The sequence below is a fragment of the Labrus mixtus genome, chromosome 14, assembly GCF_963584025.1.
Source record: "Labrus mixtus chromosome 14, fLabMix1.1, whole genome shotgun sequence".
Lineage (NCBI taxonomy): Eukaryota > Metazoa > Chordata > Actinopteri > Labriformes > Labridae > Labrus > Labrus mixtus.
In genome coordinates, this window is record NC_083625.1 from 6,145,187 (window position 1) to 6,163,110 (window position 17,924).

Genomic DNA, 17,924 nt, shown 5'->3' on the forward strand with positions numbered 1-17,924 from the left:
ATTTTTGATGATAGTTCAATGTCTAATGATGAAACTAAAGGAGCACCCTCTTGTGCTTTTGATCAAATAACTTACAGACAATTAATTTGAAAAATCGTTCTTCTTTCTGGTAAATGGGCTCTACTTCAAAACAAAATAATAATTCTCAACTCAACTTTACTTTATTTATATAGCACTTTAAAGACAAAACAGTGGATCCAAAGTGCTGAACAGCGCAGATAAAAACAAAAAAACAAAGCATTAGAAAGTAACAGACATCAGTTTTCTTTATGTGATAGAAGACCAATTTATTCTGTTGAGCTCTTGAACGGCTTTGGACCATTATCATGCATTATTGAATATTGCATTAAGATCTGCTGGAGATAAGTTAGGCCTGCCTTGATGAAAAAAAATAACAAGAGAAATTAGATTTGTTACAATGGCAGGAAGAAAAGAGCAAGGCCAAGGAAAAAAAGGAATTAAAGAGAGAGATGAGTTTTTCATTTTTTAAGAGCAAAATATTCAGTAAGAATATTGCAGATTAGTGTGAATTAGATTCGATTAGATAGTGGAAATGCACATACCTGGTATTATTCTATTTTTTCTCTGCCGTTATTTAACTGATGTACATATGTTTGATTTTTATTTTTATTTTTAATAATTGTATCCCTTTTTCCTGTTTTCTTGAGCTGCTGTAATACAAAAATTTTCCCCATGGGGGATCAATAAAGTGTATCTTTATCTTTATAGATATACATACATACAGACAGACAGACAGACAGACATATAGATAATTTATTAATCCTTTGAAGGACATTACACTGTCTGTTACAGCTGCTGCAATCACAGTAGAGACACATTAAAAACTTAAAGAACATAAGGCACCTAAAACAAAACATAAAAAAAACAAAAATCCGTTTTTTAAACAGATTTACATTTACGATTTATAAAGAAATTAAATATATATTTTTTTATTTATATTCAGTTTGCAAAAGTATCCAGTGTGCAAAAGTGGTAATGTTCTAAAATATCCCCAAAAAGTAAATATAGGGGAAAACTATATTATGTACAAATGTATTTAAAAGTTAAAAAAAAAAATAGCACATGCAACAGTCGTGCACACAGGTGTGTATGCACGAACATATTAAACTTTAACAAATCTCGAGATAACGTAGGGAGTGTCTTCAGGGACTACTTTCTGTCAGTGCAGGACATTCATGTCAGACGATGACCTCAGTTTACTGCCCATAGCAGACAGAGGCTGTTGCGTAGGTAGAGAAGGTCCACTGTAATTCCTCAGGTAATTTGTCCCTGATGAACCGCCGTAGCGAAACCGACAGACGAAAACACTTGAGGAGTGTTGCGTGCAGCCAATCGTCAGAAGAACAACCCTGCTGCAAGACTACGAGGTCTGCGAGTGGAGGAGGGAAGGATTTTGGGAAGCAAAAAAAAACAAAACATGGCGAAATAACAAGTTTGTGCCGTCATCCGCAGTTTGAATCTGCATGGTTTCTTGTCTGTGCTGGACGAATACTGCAAGCTCGGGGGGAAAAAAACCCTGGACGTTTGGAGAGGACGATTATTACGCAGAAACTTTGAATAGTCGAGGGCCCACAGCTTTACAAGTACGGTGGCTGAGACACATTGCGCCTGCCTTTTCTGCCTGTGTTTCCCCCCCCCCCCCCTCTCCCCCGGAAGGCTGGCAGTGCTAGGCGCGACTGTCAACACAGAAAATGGATGAAGACGGAAAAGTTTATTCTGGAAACGGGTGTTTCAGCCATTTAGCTTAGCTGCGTTAGCGCACCTGACGCGGTATCGCCGTTTGGCTTTCCGGACGAAAACTGGGGGAATATTTAAGTTTGAAAACTGCAGTTTGAATAGATGCACAATTCAGTCAAGGCGGCTGTGTTCATTTCCTGTGTTATATTCGGGTAGTGCGTTGTATTCGAGGTGGATAATGACAGCCTGACAGTCGGTTCTGGTTCTGGTTGCGCACGGACCTTACCCGGACGCCATCACAATCAGACCGCTGCGTTCTCCACTGCGTTGGTAAAAGCCTTAAATGTTATTTTGTCCCAACGAGGAATGTGTTACATCCATTTGTTGATTGTTTTTTTTTTTCCCCCTACAACATTGCAACATTGTCTCTTTTTGAAAAGACAACCCGGGGATGTGTCGGAGCAGCGGAGACTCGGCGTCTCGTCAAAATGAACGCAGCAAGGTGTTCATCGACAACAGCGGAGGTGCATCGCGTTGAAAGGCTGCCAGTTGTGAATACGGTGCCGATGGCCGGCTAAATCTTTTATCTGAGCTTGCATGTGTTTTGATCGGATGTTACAGCAGGCATTTCTGTAAAAAAAAAAAAAAAAAAAAAAAAACTGCGGATAACAGTTGCTGCTCTCGGCCGGAGTTAACGCGAGCTAGTCAGCTGGGTGCGTCTGTGCAGATCTACCGTGTTGTTCCAGCCACACAGGGCAGCCCTTTTTTTTTTTTTTTTGTTTTGTTTTTTGCTTTGTTTTCTCCCACAAACCAACAAGCTCGTTTCAGAAGCTTCTTCTCGCCACTTCGTGAGACATTAAGTGGCTAACTTGTGTGCTAACGTAACCTAAGTTTTCGCCACAGCCATGTCTGAAAACGCCCCCACACGAAGCCTGGATGACATCGACCTCGCAGCTCTGAGGGTGAGTGTTTTTGTGCCATCGCCGAGGTAAAGTGTGCTGCACTTCGTATTCGTGTGTAATTGTGACAGATGTCGTTGTCACATGAACTGTGAAGTGTCAGGGTTGTCTCTGACAAGAAGAAGAAAAAGCACGACCATGTTACACCCACGCATCTAAAGTTGAGCCTGGATGAACATCCCATTGGGCCTGTTGTAGCTCTTTGGGTAAATCTGTTGAAGTGTCACAGTTTAACATCACAGATATTATAAGATAAAACCAAGTTCTGCAGTCCTGATAACTCAATAACAAGAATATATTAAATCAGGGCTGCTCATAACACACTTTGTGATTGTCATGCACTTCTTGTTTATACTGCCATTGTAAGTAGCCAAGATGGATTACATTGCTTCATTATTAGGCTGTGTTTTCAGCTTGCAGCCAAAAACCCAAGCTGTTTGTTTGTTTGTTTGTTTGTTTTAGATGGGCTTTTCCTTATTAAGGTGTGAGAGCTGAGATCCCAAGTTGTTGTAATTTGATTTACGACATTCCTCAACTGTTCAATTTATCACATTAGATTTAGAGATTAAAAACAGAAAAGTCCAGGTGCTACTGCATCACCACTGAAGGTGTTTTGTGTAGCCCCACCTTGAAGGCCTCGGTCTCAAAATGCACCTGTTGTTCTGAGTGCGCCGTCCTCTGATTGGAGGAATGGCGTCAGGTTTTGAATTAAGACCAAGCAGCAACCTCCGGTCTTGAAAAATGAAGCCAATGCGGAAGTGCAAAAAAAAAATCCTGCAGTTCATCGAGTGTCCACTTGAGGCCGGCTCCAGGAACCCCGGAAGTCACACACACACACACACACACACACACACACACACACACACACACACACACACACACACACACACACACACACACACACAGGCAAAAAAAAAAATCAGTTTTTACAGCATAAATAAACATGTTTACAGCCTGGTACAAAAAAAAAACCCAAATAGGTCTGATTAGTTGTTGGGCATACTGCACAGGGGGTGAATTCTGGTTTTATGAACGATACGTGTTATCCATAGTTAGGCGTGTACCTGACATGATTGACAGGTGGGCGCGATGTAACGGTTCGTCAAGAGGCTTAAAACCCGCCTCAGCGCCGGCTCTCAGCCCCTTTTATAAAGACTGACCCATATTAGCATAAAAATGAACTTTCTTATTCATCCAGTGTGTTTTTATTACATTTTTTAAGATGTATTAAAGCCCAGTCTCCCCGGCTTAGGCACACAGCTTTGGGTATAACCATCATTTCTCTTTGTCCTTGATGTTAACTTTGATGTTCGGTGGCCCTTTTTAAATCTCTGTCACCACAAATGAGTTAAAGCTACTTAAAATGTGCATCTGGCACCATTAAGGCTGTAATTTAAGAGACGAGGATGTGAGGTGCTGATATTACTGTAAAAACTTTCCTCTTGGTCTCAACTGTACTGAGTCGAAAGTCTGCCTCATAAACTTGCGGTGGTTAGGAAATCACAGGTACAGAAGTTGTGCTATCGATTCAAATCAGACGTATATGAGAACATATACAAGCTCTTCCCCCAAAATATCCACGAGGGAAATCAATTTCCCTTTGCCCTGGTGCAGCTTTAACAGCTTTATGGAGCTTAACAGGAGATTAGAGGTACTTTTTTTTTCCCAAATCCCTTTTTGTTGGGTCGCTGTCACCTCTTTTTTTCCCCACTCACCTGACAATCGAACCAAACAAATCTGAACCGACACGATTCTTCATAATTAGACTTCTTGGTTACATGGCAACGTTTGATGATTACCTGTGTCATCGGAGTTTAAATGGTCATTTGTAAAGCAAACTACAATCACTTACTGTTGAGGTGGATTATCAGTCCGACTCGTTATGGAGCAGTTCAGTCATTCTGTTGTTGTTGTTGTTGTATTTTTAGTGTCTTTCTGAACACTTGGACATTGGATTAATGTTTCTGTGATTTTGAGCAACGTGACCCGTTACCTTCATTTAATGGCGGCAGCGGTAGTTGCCGGAATCTGCATGGCCAGCTACCACTCCAGTGAGCTTCTTTTGATGGTTTCTTCTTTCTGAGCACCAGCGTCTTTTTTTCAGTTGTTTTCAATGAGGAGAGAGCGTTCGCAGCAGAAAGCGGGCCGCCTGGAGAAAAAGCGCAGCGTCCTGCGTAATTTTTCTGAGTGCTCCGCCTTATTTATGCGGCCGGTTCGAGCGCTCACGTTGAAATTCTTTCAACTTTTCAGAAAGGCGCTGTTGACGCCACAGCGCTCTTTTCCAAATGTATGAAATTCCCCGTAGTTTTGCTGCCTGCAGATCGCTTCTTGTTCCCACATCCTCTTTGCTCCGTGTCTGATCGGGAAATAAACTAATCTAAAATATAAAACATGCAGTAAAAAGTAACGGAGCATACAGCGGCCGTTGTCAACAGACTGTTGTCATGGAGACAGGGCAGACGTGCTGCACTTTTCTTCTCTACACACAAACGCTTCATGCAAGCGCTCCCAAACACTAGGTGGACACGGGGCCTTAAAGTTGTGTTTCTTACCCTAATAGATTTTTTTTTGTCTAACATTGAGCACTAACAGATAAACTAATTGTGTTTCCGTCCCCTTGTAACGTTGGCAAAGAGGATTTTGTTTTTTTTTCTTCCAGCATTTTCAATCCAGTGTTTACATGTATTTCCAGCAGCTAGCAGTCTTTGTCCTCCTTACCTTTTTTGTTGGTGCATTGCAGTCTGCCTATGGTGTAAGCGCCCCCTGTTGATCCAAGTGACACCAAACAGGGACCCACTCATTAGAAAGGAACAGCTCCATAGCCTCACTAAAGGAGAGGGAACTCCACAGGGAATCTTTTAAGAGGCTCAGTAGCCTCCGTTTTCAAGATTTCTTTTTACCCAGTAAGACTCCAGGATTACATAACGACAGTCCACTGTACACAGGCAGGCAACAAGAAACCATCTTTGCAGAAACTCCCCCCCCCCCCCCCCCCAATGTCAACAGAGATATTTCAACAAATCAAGGCACCTGAGAATGTTGATGTCTGGTGTCATTATAAGAGCAAAATCTGACACGGATACACTAAAACAAATCAGCTGAGTCTCACCTGTCTAGTTCTGAGTTCTTTCCACTATTTGAAAACAACACCTCTGATTATTCCCAGCACTCGTCACCTCTCTCAAACTGAAACTTAGAGAGCGTGGTGAGAATATCGGGTGCAGATTAGACGGAGCAACAAAACAGCCACCTGGACATGATGCTTCTGAGAAAATGATTCTTGTGATTTTTATTTTGAAGGAGTGGAGTAGTCTGAGCTTGTTGCGTTTGGAATAAATAACCTTACATAAGATGGAGAGAGATGGATGCTGTAATATGAAGAAGAAGAGCTCAGACGGAGGCTGCATTCCGCTCGACAAAGCTTTATTGAAAACATCAGCATAAGTTACACGCCAAAAGATCAAAAATGTCAAACTAGCTTCTCTCTCATGCCAGAATGGGACTGGGGAGTCACAAGATCATTCCAATTGCATGGTTTTTTTCTAATTGATCCCTTTCTGTGATGTGAGAAGAGTAAAGTTTTATTGTTGTTAAAAGGCTCTTTGTAGCTCATTATTGGGACATATTGTGAAAAATCCACTTTTACACTGTTTTTTTTTTTTGTAGTCTGCTTAAGTCTAACCACACCGAGAAAAGTGCTCCATTTCAAATTTGCTCAACTTGTGATGTCACAGTGGGATTCTGGTAAAAACAAAAAAATAATATCCAAAATATCTCCACCCATGGACTCCACACCCAGCCTAGAACAAAACTTTTGCGCAGGTCTTCCATTTTTATTCTCCCTACAGAGGAGTGATGTTTACGGGGGAAAACTCGGGGGGGGCGGGGTCATTACATTTAAAGAGACACACACACCAAAACGGAGAAAGAGAGCTGGTTTATACAGGGTCACAAACCTCCTCTGGTGCTTGATTCATGTTAAATCTTGAAACTAAAACGAAACTAGAATCATGTTCTTGAATGATATTCAGGAAGTGCGAGAGTTTGAGGTGTGATGATTCTTATTATTTCAGCTGTGTAACCACAGACGGGCTTCTGTCAGCTAAATCAACACTCCTTCAGGAAATGTGGGTTTCCACTTCCTCATTGACCTCTGTCTTGTGTCTCTTTGTGTTGGTACCCTGTTTCTGACAATAGGCTGGAAGCCACTTGACTTTAAGTAAACACAGTTTCAGGTGCACGACTAAAAAGAGACCGAAAAGTCAACACACAACTGTCCTTTAAGTTTCCTTTATCCGGGTAAAGAACAGCGAAACAACGACGGGCGCGTTTCAGCACTAAGCCTTCATCAGCTCCACATTCACACACAGTCAGACATGCACTAACACACAGCTGTGCTCCACTGATACAGTCTCTCGCCCTCTGTAATGCGAAACGTCACAGGGGCAGAAATATAGCGTCTTGAAACGGCAGTCTGAATCGGGCTATTGAAACACAGAAAGCTTTTTAAACACACAACATTTTCTAAACAAACGACTTATGTACGTTTTGATTGATATCTTTGAAAAGTGAGGTCACAGATTCTGGCTCTTAACGTGTTAACCAGCAGCCCAAAAGCCTTAAAAACACCAGTGCACCTCGTAATCTTGATCGCTCTTTCACTCACGCACCCAGACGTGGGCGGTGTCAAATCCGCTTCCAGGTTTGTGTCATTAAGATGTTATTTTGTGTCTCTTGTTCTCGAACGTTGCTCCGGTTTACGTGTTGCATCATGTCGGTTGTTCTATTTGTGATGTTCATTAGTCACTTGCAGTATTTGCACATCCCCGCTTTGTAACTAGACTCATTCCTATCCTTAAAATCTTCACTTGTCTCTCCACCATGTCTGTACGCCTCCCCTCTTCAGATACCCACCTGGAAAAAAAAGACAATAGCAGATAGCGCCCTCGGCTGGTTAGAGAATCGCAACCAATTTTTTTGTGTCATCAATTTGAATCTGCCCTTTATTTGTATCAGATTTTAATTGTGTTGTGAGATTTCTATCTGTATTGTTCCCTGAGGTTCTCTGATATATTGACTTGCTCATTACCAGCGCAGCATGATATCCGCCAGGACTCGGGGTATCTGCTGTTCATATGATTTAAGGAGGCTGACAGTAGATGGTTCCTCCGGTTTCCCTGTAGTTTTACTGCTTCCTTGCCATCGCCAATCATCGCAGTCGATTTGTCTGTCCGTGTGCTGCTGCTGCTGCTGCTGCTCCAACATGACTGTACCCTTCCCCTTCCATCACTTTGTTCCTCTCAGCCCACTCTGAGCGCTGGACGTGGGTGAATCCACCGCCCCTGCCTCGCCACCCACTCAATCGCTACATTATTCTCTTCATAACATTATTCTGAAGCCTCCTACTTGACGTCACCCCCCCCCCCCCCCCCCCCCCCCCCAACCCCCTATTTATGTCCTCATACACAACATGCTTTTAAATCTAGAGGCTATGTTTGTGTCATATGAGCTATTAAATTTGTTGTCATTTCCCAACCTTACCGGCAAGTCTTTCACAAATATACATGCTTTTTCCCCCCCACCTCCCATTAATGTGTCTCTGAAGAATTTCCCCCTCTTTGTTGGAAACAGATGAAAGCAGGATAGGTCATGCTGTATGTTCTAAACCCAAAGCAGCAGTCTCACCACCCACACATCTTCTTAAAGCCATATTGAAATTGCATGAAAGTGGAGCTGCTTGTCACTTTTCCCTTGTCTCTTGTCGAGGGGGTTGCATAATTAAGTCCAAGCAACCTACTCACTGTTGGTGTCAATGAGGTATTCGCTCAGTGCAGCGAACAAATCGGGTACAGGATAGAAGTCAAGTCAATGTTGTCTGAATTCAGCTTCCATGGAGTATCAATATTTAGTGTATTTGCTTGTCTGTTTCCTCCATGTGAAGTCCTGTGGGTGGGCAATGAGTGTGTGAGTGGGTGGCCTGGAGGATTTGAGCTCAAGGTGATTTGCATGGAAATCTGGAATTGTAGTCTAGGATTTAAATTGGTCATAGTGAACAGAAATGTGTGGCAGCGGTTTCTTGTTTTTCTATATGATTTAATTCTACAGACAGTTTAGGCCTTTTTGTGTTTACGTGACCTTGTTTGTGGTGGAGTCCATAGATCTGCAGCCTGTTCACTTTAAAGGATGTAAACAGCTTCTATTGCTCGGGGGGAAATGATTTAAAGAGCAGCCGTTGATCATTTGACTAATCCAGATTGCGGCAGTACAATAAATTTAAGGATTCTGCTGCTCTGTGCTTAGATGAGGAAATTAAATAAACAGAGGAAAACCTTGTAAAATAATGTTGGCCTGATTACATGTTTTGTTATCAGCAAAGCCAGTGCTTAGAATCTAGACTTTATCTGGTTTTATTTCAGCCTTTTTAGGCCAAGATAACTGAGGTATGGAAGCAAATATGAGACAATAGTTTTTGAACTTGACCAGCCACTGAATTCTTAATATGGCAATGTAAACACCACTGAATTCATAGCATTGACTGTTTGTTCACTTTGAAAACCAGGTAGCTGAATGTATTTGTTATGAATTAACCTCTTTTGAAATTAAGATCCAAAAATTCAAGTTTCAGAATAAAAATTAAACAAAAGATTCAGGGCGCTCAAATTTGATTGCCAAAATTTCCGCAGATCTGAATTTGACCAATCAAATTTGAGCGCCCTGAATCTTTTGTTTAATATTAATTCTGAAACTTGAATTTTTGGATCTGAATTTTACAAATACATTCAGATACATGGTTTTCAAAGTTAAATATTTAAATGCTATGAGTTCAGTGGCTGTTCAAATTTAAAAAAAAAATGATGTCTCTTATTTGCTTACATACTGAAGCCAGATTGCAGAAGTTACTCCAACAAGTGCCATTCAGTAGGATTTTAGTTTTCAAGGGTTACACACTTAAGAAAGAAACATGAGTGTTACAACATTAACAGACATTAGAGCTCCTCTTAGGGGTCGGCATTTAACCATCAAGGTTTAGGATTGAAGAAGAGCAAAGCAACCTTCACCCACTTCAAAACGGAAATAAACATGGTTTGTTTTGAGTGTGTAGTCTTTTGAATTTTCAAAGAGGATGAAGTATGTCGGTCCAACAAACTGACATGCTTCCTTTATATGGAGGTACAAAGTGTTCAGCTGAAGTAGCACACCAAGGCCATGAACGTCGTCCTGCTGTATCTGATGCTGCATGTTGTGTAACTTCAGATTCTATTTTTGTGTCCTATAGGATCCAGCAGGAATCTTCGAGCTGGTCGAGGTGGTCGGCAATGGGACGTATGGGCAGGTGTACAAGGTGAGAGATGATGCATATATAATGCATTGGAATTTGCATTAACGGCTGTTAAACTGAGCGTGCTGGAGTGATGCTCCAGTGCCTGCTCATAGTTAAATGTTCTGTACGTTAATGTCTGAGATTACAACTGATTTATCTAACTGCTACGTCAGCACATTTTCCAGCTGTCTGAGAAGTTTAAAGTAACTATGACACAAAGATAAGAGAGTCACAGCGAAATGACCGGATGAATGAATTAGCTGCACTGAAAGGGCAAAATTCAAATACAGGCGCTCCGAGCTCATTTCAACCCATGTCGACCACTGTTCTGACGATCCGACTTGTGTTTGAACCAGGGCCGTCACGTGAAGACGGGCCAGCTGGCCGCCATCAAAGTGATGGATGTCACGGAGGAGGAAGAGGAGGAGATCAAAGCCGAAATCAACATGCTGAAAAAATACAGCCACCACCGAAACATAGCCACATACTACGGTGCCTTTGTCAAGAAGAGTCCACCGGGACATGACGACCAACTCTGGGTCTGTATTGTCTTTGTAGCTGCCCTGATGAAACAGCAGCAACTGAGCCTCATTGATCACACTCACTAAAAAAAAAAATCTGTGCTTGTCCGTATGCAGCTGGTGATGGAGTTCTGTGGCGCGGGATCAGTGACCGACCTGGTGAAAAACACAAAGGGCAGCTCCCTGAAGGAGGACTGGATTGCTTACATCTGCAGAGAGATCCTGAGGGTGAGAAGTCGCTGTCGCGTCAGGCAAAAACAAAGTCTGCAGCAGAGGGCACTCCCTGCTCCTTACTGACCATAATTTTGACCTCCTCATGTGCTCACAGGGCCTTTCTCACCTCCACGCCCACAAAGTGATCCACAGAGACATCAAGGGCCAGAACGTGCTGCTAACAGAGAATGCAGAGGTCAAACTGGGTATGCTGAGTGCTTTGAAACCTTGAAAACGTACTGCGTTTGAGCCCTCATCATCTCACCTTTATCCCTTACTGTGACCCCTTCTTCCAAATTTAGTGGATTTTGGTGTCAGCGCTCAGTTGGACAGGACAGTCGGGCGCAGGAACACCTTTATCGGCACACCTTACTGGATGGCACCTGAGGTTATCGCCTGTGATGAGAACCCTGACTCCACCTATGACTACAGGGTAACAGCAGCGCTATGTTTGTGTGTGAGCACTGTGCCGTGAGATAACATTAAAAGACAGAGCCTGATACCGTACCTCGTGTGTTTTGCAGAGCGATATCTGGTCCCTGGGGATCACAGCCATAGAGATGGCAGAGGGAGCTCCACGTAAGTTATCCCTTCTTGGTTATATCATACATAAGTCTTTGTACTCGGCAGCAGATAATTACTCACCGTCTCTGAGCAGCGTTCTGCAAGACCTTGTGAATGAGTCCCGTCTTGCATATGCAGCCTTGTAGACTGTGTCTTCAGATGGACAGCTGACTCACTGTAATCAAGGTAGTGTAGTCATGAGCTGGCAGTCGGCCCTGTGGAGGCTGATTGCACAGATTTCTCTGCTTAAAGTGAGGTCTTTCTGCCTTGAGATGTCAATTTTACTAAAAAGGTCTCTTTTTGTTTCGATATATTTTTGCCATTTTGTACCAAAACATTGAGGCGATTACAAAAGTACCAACGGCCTGTGTCTACTTAAGTAATTTTTTACTCTGGCAATGCGCAAAACTTTAATTTCAGGGCAATTATTGTTGTTAGGTTAGAAAGTCTTCCCATGGTACAAGTGCTTCCCTTAGTATTTACTGATAAGTGTGTTTTAAATCGCTCTGTATGCTAAATATTAGCTTGCATTCAAGAATATTTATCAAAGATAATGGAAAGGGATCGTGTCCTGGCATATAAGCGGCTCCAGTCCTGTAAATTGTACCCTCTAAGAAACAAGTCTGATAAACCATTTCTCTTCTGGCAAAGTTGTGGAGTCCCACTCCTTCTTGATTTTGATCTTTCCAAGAGGGAGAAGGAACGGTGACGAACGCGGCGGTGCCCCTGAAGTCTAACACTCTATCAAGAGCGATGTGAGTGCAGCGACAGAGATCAGAATGCGTTTCGGTGCCGAGGACGCTGAGCTTTGGTTTTGTAAAATAAGCACTGGCAGGGCAAAAAGAATGCCGGTAGTTGACACAGGCTCCAAAGCTCCCTCTCCGTCTCCCTCTGTCAGTATTCTTCTACAAAGAGAGCTAAAGGTTAATGATTGCATTAACATCAACATAGTTTAGTTAAAAAAAAGGTTAGTGAAAGTTAAATATAATAACTGGAGTAAATTTGAATCAATAACTGGATATAATGTAATAGGCATATAAAAAGTGAAATGGTTACTAAGCCCTAACAGTTGGTTGCTGTGCTGGTATATAAAAACTTTACAGAATCAAGTCACATCTTATTTCTAACTGTCCAAGGCTACCATGTTTTAAAGAGGTACCCGGTTTTCTGTGATTCTAAAGGTGAAAGTAAAAAAGGTTTTCAAACACTTACCGATGTATTTCTCCCGATATTCTGATAAATTCCTTTTACATTTTGGGCGGCTGTGGATCAGTTGGTAGAGTCGGCCGTCACTCAAAACCACATGTCCTTTTGTGTCCTTGAGCAAGACGCTGAAACTCAGGTTGCTCCCGCTGCCTCATCGGCGGCATACAGATGTATATGAATGGGATTAATTGCCTCTGATGGTCGCTTTACATAGCAGCCTCTTCCATCAGTGTGTGAATGTGTTGGTGTGACCTACAGGTGTACAAGCGTCAGAAGACTAGAAAAGCGCCATACAAGCTTGAGTCCATTTAGCATTTACATTGAAAAGAAAAGAAAGAAATCACATCAGGTACACAGAGCTGTGGACATTGTGGTAGTTTTTTTTGTGAGAACGTGTCGGTAACATCTTTCCAGTATTCTTTGATCCTCGGGCTATCACATAAAAAAGAATGAAACAATGGTTTCATTTCAGCATCGCTTTTCACACATTTGTCTGCAAGATTGGCATCAGAATGGTGTTATAAGGACAGAGTTACACAAGTAAAAAGAATATAAAACTTTAGAGAAGCAGCTCATGTGTTTGGACAGTACAGGACTCCAGTCTGTTGTGAAAAAGACTAAATGGGATCCTGCTACATTTGACCAGTCTGTGGTTGGAGGAGTGCAGCTTTTAAAGCCGTGCAACAATAAAAGAGAGCACACTCTTCACACGTTGGCTTGCTGTTAAGAATTACATTCTACACAAAAATGACACTAGTACTATGGGACTGCTGCTTAATGTGCTCCTTATTGTAACAAACTAGGTTTAAACTCTGCCTGCAGTGTACCGCCACGGGCGGGTAGTCGCTCAGTTGAGGGCTAATTAAGCCGTCATGAATAACTATTTGAGTCTCAATGAATTTCTACTCCAATCAAAACTGAGTTTTACTTTTTGAGACTACACTTGGTTATTAAAGCTTTTCAGACTTTAATGAAGGGGATATGAAAATATGTACGTCTGCAGGGCACATACACTGGGAATAGTTTCCTGTAGGTTTTTGGTTTTTCAATGAGAGGAAAAGTATTAAGAATTCTAAAACCAGGATATTTAACTTTGATGTGGAAGTCACACCAGACACATATCAGTAGTCAAAGAAAAGCACAATCTAAGTCTACCTTTCCTTAGTCAAAAACGTATTTTGATTCCTTTTTGAACTTGACTGATGAAGACAGAGCTCCTGCAGGTCATGTTCAAGCTGCTGTGAGTGACACAAGTGTTGATGCACCATTATAAATTATACAGTGTGATCTTGCTCACTGCATCAATCTGATAACTGAAGTGTGTGTGAGAGAATATAACCTGTCTTCCTGCTTGAGCTTACACTGAGCTCCTTATCAGTCAGCCTTACAGGGAATTCAACATTGTTTCCTTTCATCGTCAACACTTGAAACCGCTTATCAGAAATCTTATGACATGTCACAGCTTGCCTTTTACTCTGTTTACACATCACAGTTTGTCTTAAGTATGTAAGTGTAGAAAATGATTGATATAGACTTGTGAAAATGTTTCTTTCTTACATTCTCAAAACGGCAGCACTTTACCAAAGGGATAGCGCCACACTGTCTATGATATATGACTTTAAAGTATGATAAAGTCATAAATTGATTTGGCCTGAATACTTTTTATGATGACTAAAGGATCATTCATTATTTGTCTGTACAATAACTCAGCTATTAGCTTGAACAAGCAGAACATTTCAGTCTGTGTACTAGATCATTCCACTGACAAGATGATGATACACCTCATCTACCGTCCTCCTATCAGCAGGTGTCCCATTCTTTACAATCCAAAGTAAACAATGCAATCCAACTGAGAAAAGCTGTGTTTATGCTTAGATTCCCTCTGTTGTACATATTAAACATGTATAACGGTATTACATTAAGTGTCATGATTATTATCAGGGTAACTGTGTTTCCTCTGTAAGTCAATCAATCAATCTTTATTTATATAGTGCCAATTTATAACAAATGTAATCTTAAGACACTTTTTTAAAAAGCAGGTAGAAGACCATACTCATTGTTCTGTTACAAAAGGAGAATGGGATAGGGGGAGATGCGATAAGATGCAGGAAGAAGGAAAGGGACAAACAGAGGGGGAGGGGGCATAGTAGCAGGCCATCCCCACCAACAATCCCAAAGAACCTACAAGACATGAGAGCTCAGGAGCTTTAGAAACTAAGATTTACAGATAGTGACATACAGTAATCTGATGTGAATGCACGGAGAGAGAAGGAGAGAGAGAGGGGGAGATAGGAGCTCAAGGTGCCAGTTCCCCCAGTAGTCTAAGCCTATAGCAGCATAACTAGGAGCTGGTCCAGACCTGCGCCAGCCCTAACTATAAGCCTTATCAAAAATAAATTGTCTGTTCTTAAAAGTACAGAGTCTGTCTGCCTCTCGGACCCTGACTGGTAGATGATTTGAAAGGAGAGGGGCCTGATAACTGAAGGCTCTACCTCCCATAGTACATTTAGAGACTGTAGGTACCACGAGCAGGCCTGATAACTGAAGGCTCTACCTCCCATAGTACGTTTAGAGACTGTAGGTACCACGAGCAGACCTGATAACTGAAGGCTCTACCTCCCATAGTACGTTTAGAGACTGTAGGTACCACGAGCAGACCTGATAACTGAAGGCTCTACCTCCCATAGTACGTTTAGAGACTGTAGGTACCACGAGCAGACCTGATAACTGAAGGCTCTACCTCCCAGAGTACGTTTAGAGACTGTAGGTACCACGAGCAGACCTGATAACTGAAGGCTCTACCTCCCAGAGTACGTTTAGAGACTGTAGGTACCACGAGCAGGCCTGATAACTGAAGGCTCTACCTCCCGTATTACATTTAGAGACTTTAGGAACCATGAGCAGGCCTGATAACTGAAGGTTCTACCTCCCATAGTACATTTAGCGACTTTAGGAACCACGAGCAGGCCTGATAACTGAAGGCTCTACCTCCCATAGTACATTTAGCGACTTTAGGAACCACGAGCAGGCCTGATAACTGAAGGCTCTACCTCCCATAGTACATTTAGAGACTGTAGGAACCACGAGCAGGCCTGATAACTGAAGGCTCTACCTCCCATAGTACATTTAGAGACTGTAGGTACCACGAGCAGGTCTGATAACTGAAGGCTCTACCTCCCATAGTACATTTAGCGACTTTAGGAACCACGAGCAGGCCTGATAACTGAAGGCTCTACCTCCCATAGTACATTTAGAGACTGTAGGAACCACGAGCAGGCCTGATAACTGAAGGCTCTACCTCCCATAGTACATTTAGAGACTGTAGGTACCACGAGCAGGTCTGATAACTGAAGGCTCTACCTCCCATAGTACATTTAGAGACTGTAGGTACCACGAGCAGGTCTGATAACTGAAGGCTCTACCTCCCATAGTACATTTAGAGACTGTAGGTACCACGCGCAGGCCTGATAAATGAAGGCTCTACCTCCCATAGTACATTTAGAGACTGTAGGGTACCACAAACAGGCCTGATAAATGAAGGCTCTACCTCCCATAGTACATTTAGAGTCTGTAGGGTACCACAAACAGGCCTGCAAAGTTTATTTATAAAGCACCTCTCAAGAGCAGGCGTGACACAGTGCTTCTAAAAGATGAATAAAAAAGACATTAACAGAAGATAATTACATAATAACAGACAGACCGATCAAACAAAGGCAGGTCCAAAGAAATGGGTCTTCGACTGCTTTTTAATGGGTCTTCAGCTGCTCTGATATCATGTGTTCCTTAACCTTGCATGGAATTACTTTCTTGCCTTCGGTTGTCTGAATCACATGGTTTCAAAAGATCTGCTTTATTAAAGCCTATTTACTGTGAAACTGTAAAACTAACCAGTCAGGTTTAGCTACCTACCTACGCTGGGAACACAATGACTCACAGGCCTTGCTCTCACATTCAATGTAACAATAAGCCTGGGGCACCAGGAATTATTGGATAACAGCAGCTGTAGCCATGTTTGAGGATACAAAGAGCGTGTAACGGTGGATAGTATTATTTACAAAGTACTAAAATATGATATTCTGTCTTACATAAAAGCCCCCCCCCCCTTATTGGTACTGAGTCTCTTAGCATGGGTAGGAGGATCTGATAACAATCAGCATATCCTCTTTTTTTCCCTCAGCTTTGTGTGACATGCACCCGATGAGAGCCCTCTTCCTTATTCCAAGGAATCCCCCTCCGAAACTGAAATCCAAAAAATGGTGAGTTTCCAACCCTCCTGCGGTTTTCTTGAATTTCAAGTTCACTTATGTCATATCCTGCTTAAGGGACTCCCTTTACATGTTATAAATGGATTCTATAAAAAAAAAACTCAACATGCTGCAAAAGGAAAGTCAAACGTCCAGCTGATATTACATGTCATTACTGTTTGAGTAAATCTGTGAATCACATGCAGTGTGTGTTATGCAGCACCCTTAACTTAGCTTTAATTCCACAGGATCCTGTCATGTTTGATCTAACATTAGAGGTTGACCTTGTTTTGATAGAGCCAATCCCCCCTTGCACAAAGCAGCAACATGAGCCTCTGCTATAGGCAGACGCTCACACACAGCCAGAGAGCAGTCTGCTAACAAGATTAGCTTTCCTGTTTGTTCTCCTTCTTACTCAAACCATGAACGCAAATCTTGTCCCGCGCTTTTGAGTGTCGCACAAGTCGGCAAGCAAACATGGGAACATGGAAACATGGACACTGCTATTGACAAGCTAGGCAGACGACAACTTACTCAGCTGCAGCACATGTAACAGCATGTAAACAAACCGGCAAGTGTCACTTCCAATGAGATGCTCGTGTTGTTTTAACTTTTTAGCCCTGCTGATATCATGCTAACTGCAAACAATGATAACCATGCAGCCTGACCTTCCAACTCTCCTTCAATATTTCCTTTCTTCCTCTTACCTTACCACTTCATGCCAGGTCCAAGAAGTTCATTGACTTCATAGAGGGCTGTCTGGTGAAGACTTACACCAGCCGACCATCGACGGAGCAGCTGCTCAAGCACTCCTTCATCAGGGACCAGCCCACCGAGCGCCAGGTCCGAATCCAGCTCAAAGACCACATCGACCGAACTCGCAAGAAACGGGGAGAGAAAGGTGAGAAGATGAGATGGAGAGGAACCTAAACGACAGGCCAACATTTATTATGTGATGTGTAGTAAAGATTAGTATGTCACAATGTATTTTAAAGCAATATTTGACTTGTCTTTGTTCTGATTGGTCGTACAGAAGAGACGGAGTACGAGTACAGCGGTAGTGATGAAGAGGATGAAAATCGTGGCGATGACAGAGAGTCTAGGTAAAAGCATTTTGTCATCACTGTCAACCAATACAGACACATTGCCTCTTGTTATCTCTGTACACGATTGCCTTCATAATCATCTCTGTCGTATT

At 42.3% G+C, this 17,924-nt stretch overlaps 1 protein-coding gene across 5 annotated transcripts in view; it reads left to right on the forward strand.

The window, feature by feature from the left end:
* Positions 1-1,362: 1,362 nt before the first annotated feature.
* The window catches only part of mink1 (misshapen-like kinase 1), a 40,154-nt gene continuing 23,592 nt past the window's right edge, over positions 1,363-17,924 (forward strand). For 3 of the 5 annotated variants that reach the window (XM_061056505.1, XM_061056507.1, XM_061056509.1), the window contains exons 1-10: positions 1,364-2,660; positions 9,934-9,999; positions 10,335-10,517; positions 10,617-10,727; positions 10,828-10,918; positions 11,015-11,145; positions 11,237-11,291; positions 16,660-16,738; positions 17,452-17,627; positions 17,760-17,829. In XM_061056505.1, coding sequence (XP_060912488.1) covers positions 2,604-2,660; positions 9,934-9,999; positions 10,335-10,517; positions 10,617-10,727; positions 10,828-10,918; positions 11,015-11,145; positions 11,237-11,291; positions 16,660-16,738; positions 17,452-17,627; positions 17,760-17,829 — 1,019 coding nt within the window. In that variant the 5' untranslated portion in view covers positions 1,364-2,603. Of the gene's footprint in view, positions 2,661-9,933; positions 10,000-10,334; positions 10,518-10,616; positions 10,728-10,827; positions 10,919-11,014; positions 11,146-11,236; positions 11,292-16,659; positions 16,739-17,451; positions 17,628-17,759; positions 17,830-17,924 lie in introns of all 5 variants that reach the window. The other 2 variants (XM_061056504.1, XM_061056506.1) reach the window with 1 other exon arrangement.